Here is a 5656-nt window from a genome sequence, read left to right as displayed (position 1 = left end):
GGGGTAACCATTTTTCAGAGAAAAGCCCCACATTGTTATGTATTTTTATAAGTAACACATTTTGGAAAGACCTCAAAATCCCCAGAGTTAAAAACTTGGATCTTGGATTTTGGCAAACATGCATGAGTCAAGTTGAAAACATCCTCAATAGGGATAATAATTTCAGTATTACCCACGGAGGCACTAAAGCATATATTGGAAATTCTTGGTCAGGAGTAGTTTACATGTTCAAAACTTGCTACATGTGTCTTTGACTCATATATAATAGAAGATTAAAGCTTTGGATTAAGCTTTTTGGCATCTTAAGGTTTGTAGTTTCAGATTTTACTATTCTACAGCTAAGCCCTGATATCAACAAGCACATTCTCCTAACTGTTTTCTGTATAGATGTAATGCTACTATTTATGAGAATTAGTTTAAACATCAAGGCATTTAATATTTGGTCTCTCTGGTAATCATTTCCTATATGCCCATTGCATCACCTGTATGTTTGATTGTACAGTGGTGTGGTAAGGAAAAGTTTAAGGTTGGTAATTCAACAATGATGCAAGTTTAACGCAAAGATCAGTACTTCTCATTTTAACTTGGGGTTTCAGAATAGCGATTGAATGCCATGCAGTCAATGTTGTGACACTGACAGAGTAAAATTTAATTATCATTTAGCTGATTCCACTCCACTTGACAGAAGTGTACACAATTTGATCAGTGTCCTCATTCACTGAACAAAGAAGTGCTGTTTTCTTTACACTAGCACCCAGTCTTCCAGCTGAGATCATCTCAAATGGTGTCATCCTCTTTCCCCAGGGAATAATAATCACAATATAAAATGAATGATATCTCATAGGATCACCTGGGTATGCAAGGAAATCCCCTCCAAAATTGACACCTAAAGTTAAATAATACCCCCTTTCCCAAAGGTCTAAAAACACGCGGTAACGTAGCTTTTCACCATCTGTTTCAGGATAAGTCCAGTTTGCAGGTGGCAGAAATTGTAGTCTTTGTGGCATCACTGTTGGAATATGGACCAAAGTTCTAAGTTCTGAATAAGTGTTCAGTTCTTTAATATTAGCTTCTGAATCAGTTGACAGGCTTGGAACTTCAGTCTTTTCTGAAAAGCTGTTTTCAGCTTCCTGTTCAGTATTTGCACTCCGCGCGAGAGGTTAACTTCAGTTCCTGGGAGACAGAATTTTCAGTGGGCTGCATACCTTAGAAATCTAATTTAAGTTCAAGATGGCTTAAAAACCACATCATTTCATTTAACTAACAGCTATCGAGATTGAATACACCCGACTTCCCCCACCCGGCACGCCTCAGCAAATCCGGCAGCCTGGGGACAAGGTTATTTTAAGGCAGGTACAAAAGTCGGACCGGATCAACTCGACTGCCAGTCCGGGTCGGATCAACTCGGATCAACTTGGATCGCCTCGGATCATGAAAAAAACATAAAATTAAATGAAATTGAGACTTTAACCCATTTGCAGGTTAAAATTCCGGTCAAAAATGGGCCAAATTAAGAAAGACTCGCGACGTTTCCCCGTGTCGTGCTGTGTGACGTAGTCAAGCCGCCATTTTGTATTCTAAGTTCCAGTTCCTCTCGGACTCGTCTCGAGATCCCGCCGCGTCGATCTCCACGATCATGGACCCAGATGAAGGTAAAATCTAGGCCATCTTTGTCAGTGAATTTGTATCCGTTCACCAAAATGATAGTTTCAGTAATTAAGAATGTATATATTTGCTAATTGTTCACAGCAGGCGATGCTTTTTTGTGAGAAAGCAAAGAGGGCGAGGTGAGTGTTGTGCACATTGATCACGTAGCGTAACAGTTCCGAGTTGATCCGGTCCGACTTTTGTACCTGCCTGTTATTTTATCTTGGGACCGCGAAGCTCAGTTCATCGGTCTTTATTTCTTGAACGTAATTATATTAGATTTCTAAGGTATCCAGCCCACTGAAAATTCTGTCTGATGACAAGTTTATCCTCAGGCTCTGTTTACTTAATTCTCAAAATGTCGCGATTATTGTTTGAAGAAGTAATGCCAGCCCACCGCTTCCGGTATTTTCATCCCGAGCCACTGTTAGGATTAACAGGAGCGTAATGTGTTTCTGGATCAAATTAAATTTACTGTAAAACAGGTCGAGGAAAAAATTCTCGAGTTTCTGTTCCCGAGCCTCAGCTCCCGACAACGGTTTCCTGTTCTTTTTCGGTTCCGATCCAGACTTGGATGAGTTCACTGCGTAAATTATTAAAAATGGTCAGCACTTGCGTAAAGAGGATTTTGTCAACCGCATTGACAACTCGACACCACGAGGTGAACTGCACAGATTGTCCGAACCACCTTTCTTTTCACTTCTTTTATTCCTCATCAAAGAGGTGCACTTTTTCCAGGAAAGCTCCCGAGAGAACGCGTTTCTGTGAAGCAACAATCGCGTTCCCAAGCTCTCGCTGTCCTTATCGGTTGCTAAACGGGCACGAGACATTAGCTGCATTAAGCTACTCTACAATCCGAGGGTAAATAAAGATTGATGATGATGATGATGATGATGAACACGAGCTCTGGCAACGACATTGACGCAGACTGGGGGATTTAGCTAGCACCTTTACTGTTTGATTTCGTTACTATAAATTTGAGCACGAATATAACAAAAGGGGTAAAAAAAGATACCATATGTAAGGACCGAGAACCTCAAAAACCATACCCTATTCCGCGGCACGTACCTATATAGTCCATATATGGGAGTACCCCCTCCCCGGGATTTGAGTTTACGGGGACCTCGTCATAAAGAGTTATACATCTCCGACTTTTATTTAACTTTAGTTTTTCAGAGATTTCTTTCAAGGATATTTCTTAGCAAAACGCTATTTGGTACCAGTGAACAATGGAATTGTTATTCAATTCTGCAACAGTTTCAGGCCTTGCTAAACAGGGGTACTCTTCGAACGACATTAGTGCCGTACAATTTTAGTCCCAATTCATACATCGTATTTCAGTCTAAGCCCCTGTTAACCAGTCCAGTTATTCAGGTTGTAATCGAACGTATTCGGTCTTGTTTTACTACGCTTTGTGATTGGTTAGAAAAATTCGCGCCACTTTCACAACCACTGTGAAGCAAAACTTAAACCAATCGAGACTTGCACACACACGTTTTCCCGCGCTTGACGCCAGTTACATGTATTTGGTTCGAATTCTGATTGGCTCATTGCACTGTTCGCGTCTGTTGTGATTGGTTAGAGTAATAGACCATTTCCGAGTTGCTTTGAACCTTGTTATGAAAGCGAAAATTTGTTTTCATTCATATGCAAACAAAAACTAATTTTAGTTAAAATGTTTCATATGGCTACGGCCCCTCAATATTTTTACGTAATACTAATTTTGATATTAAAAGTTTGGGCAAAAAGGGCACATTGCATAGTCAGCAAATTGACCTAAATTTTCACGAATTTCATTAATACACATCATTCTATACTATTTTTAGGATAATATATCTTGAATACATTTTATGTTTCCCTTTAAAAAATAGACAATACATAACTGAACAGGCACTTTCACTTTCTGTTGGCTGAAAACAAAAGCAATTTGATGACTCATTTCATAGGGAAACCCCCAAACAACTTCCTGTTTTTTCTGAGAATGTCACGCTATGGTAATTTTTTATTGTGATATCAAAACATTTGCATAACTTGATAGACTATAAAATTTATTTTATCCATAATCGTTGCAGACACGGACAGAGTCAGTAATAAAGATCATTAACAAGAGTGATGCGTAAGTGCATAAATAGGTAAAAGCGTATAAGCCATAAGTCGTGCAGAGGACGTTTTGGCCATAACTTCAGTTGTCTTGGAGAATAAGGAAATTAAGCTGTGTAGTGTGAAGACTATAAAAGAGACGCGGGGCTAACTTCTTGTTCAGTATACAGGCCACTTTACTTCGAGAACTTCACAGACTTCAAGATGGCTACTTTATCTCCTATCGTATCAGTGCTTCTAGCTACAGTCACTCTGTTTTCAATTGTCGTAATTTCTGATTCTACGCCAGTAACACAACGACTTCGTTTGATGAGTTATTCCGAGGAAGAAGTCAAAGGGTGCTATGAGTATAATCAGACTCTGGGAGTTTGCTTTGATGTGAAGAAGGGCTCCAAGAAGATACAGACAACTACAGGGGAAGTTATCGTGTATTACGAAGAACTTGGTCCAGGGATGTTCTTCTATCAAGTTTTGGAGAAGGCTTTTATAGGGTGAGCTAACTTAATAAAGTAGAGTTGTGCTAACTCCAAAAACTTCAAGTTACTCTGGATTTGACCCCATATTTTCAGTCATTTATTATCAGCTACCTCGACCTCCCTGCTAATAATTTTTCTTTCCTTTGCCACAAGTTGACTCAGATAAACAGTCGAACTCTATTTCATAAAGTAAAAACGTCGCCCCTTAGATCTCAGCCTTTGTTTTGTCCTAAAAAAAAATCCCAAACTAAACGATCTTATCCCAAGGCTTTTATTAAAGAAAAGAATTGCACCATAAAAGTGACTAGTGATTGTGAGAAAATTCCGGGGGGAGTTGGCACACCATGTAACTTTTGGTGAGGGTGTGCGTTCCGTTCTCAAAACCCTGACCCTGTTTCAGACCTTGCAATCTAGTAAACAGTTTTCGGTACCCATTTTCAGACCTGGTTTCTAGAATCCATAACCATTTTCAGACTTCTAGACCGAAAATGGTTAAAATCTGTACCCTATCAGTGAGACCAAGGCAGCTTAAACCGGCTATAGTGCTCACATAGAGGAGTACCTTCCCCACCCACACTCCCCGGAAAGATAATTAAAACCACAAAGTTTTTTCTAATTGTTAGCAAAGCGTACTTGAACTTCAACACCAACTGTCCACCAGCTAACTCGATTTTTTTTTGTCCCGTTCCGCAGAAACACCCCTACCATGTTTCACGTCCCTGGCGAAGTTCCGAAAGAGCCAGAAGTGCTGAGAGCCTTTCTGAAGTTCACCAAGTCCAAAAATGGCAAAAAACAACGCGAAGCTCTGAAAACACACTTTCTAGAAGCCATGAATGAGCTGCATTACATTCCAGAGGTTCAACTGCTGGAGCTTGTGTCAGCAGCGTTGGGTGACAACTCCACACGGCTGGAGATTCTCAAGCCATTCCACGTTTTGTGCTTCTTTCTTTTAAAGCAGTCAGATGTAGAGATTCCATCCGAGCTTAGAGCTGAGCTTCACATGGAAGACAAGACCACTGGCCAGCATGACCGAGAGAAGCGTTGCACGTCACTGAAGAGCGATCCGAATTCGAATGTTTCGGCCTAGGAATGTGCGGTCTGAGGTGTTGGTGTTGGAAATGGGTTTGTGGCGACTGCTGTTGGAATCGTGGCTGTTACGAGCATGATCTGTGTTGTGGGAATGACTTGTTCAGTACGTATTGTCTCTTACCATTCGGCTTTTCCTGCTCACGGTACAAAGGTTACCCACGATGCCTCACTAGTCCTTGGCCGTGGAAGTAAGCAGGTAGTCCAAATGAAAAGGTTTAGAACTGACGCCCGGGGTCGGTGGGGGCTGGGGGGCTGGAAGGAGGGTGCGGGGGGAGAGGGTGTGTCCTCAATATTCTCCTATAATTGTATTTCTTACTGGTACTGTATCAGCAAAAACGTTTGTC

At 40.9% G+C, this 5656-nt stretch overlaps 1 protein-coding gene across 1 annotated transcript; it reads left to right on the top strand.

The window, feature by feature from the left end:
* The first annotated feature begins 3694 nt into the window (after window positions 1–3694).
* Window positions 3695–5435, top strand: LOC146473226 (uncharacterized). Its single transcript, XM_085118476.1, has 2 exons — window positions 3695–4238; window positions 4917–5435. The coding sequence occupies exons 1-2, from the start codon at window positions 3952–3954 to the stop codon at window positions 5308–5310; spliced, it is 681 nt and encodes a 226-aa protein (XP_084974602.1). The 5' UTR covers window positions 3695–3951; the 3' UTR covers window positions 5311–5435.
* Window positions 5436–5656: the final 221 nt, after the last annotated feature.

The sequence above is a fragment of the Pavona decussata genome, unplaced genomic scaffold, assembly GCF_977016875.1.
Source record: "Pavona decussata unplaced genomic scaffold, jaPavDecu1.1 SCAFFOLD_94, whole genome shotgun sequence".
NCBI classification, from domain to species: domain Eukaryota; kingdom Metazoa; phylum Cnidaria; class Anthozoa; order Scleractinia; family Agariciidae; genus Pavona; species Pavona decussata.
The sequence above is the reverse complement of the archived record's forward strand: the minus strand, read 5'-3'. Positions and strand labels throughout refer to the sequence as shown.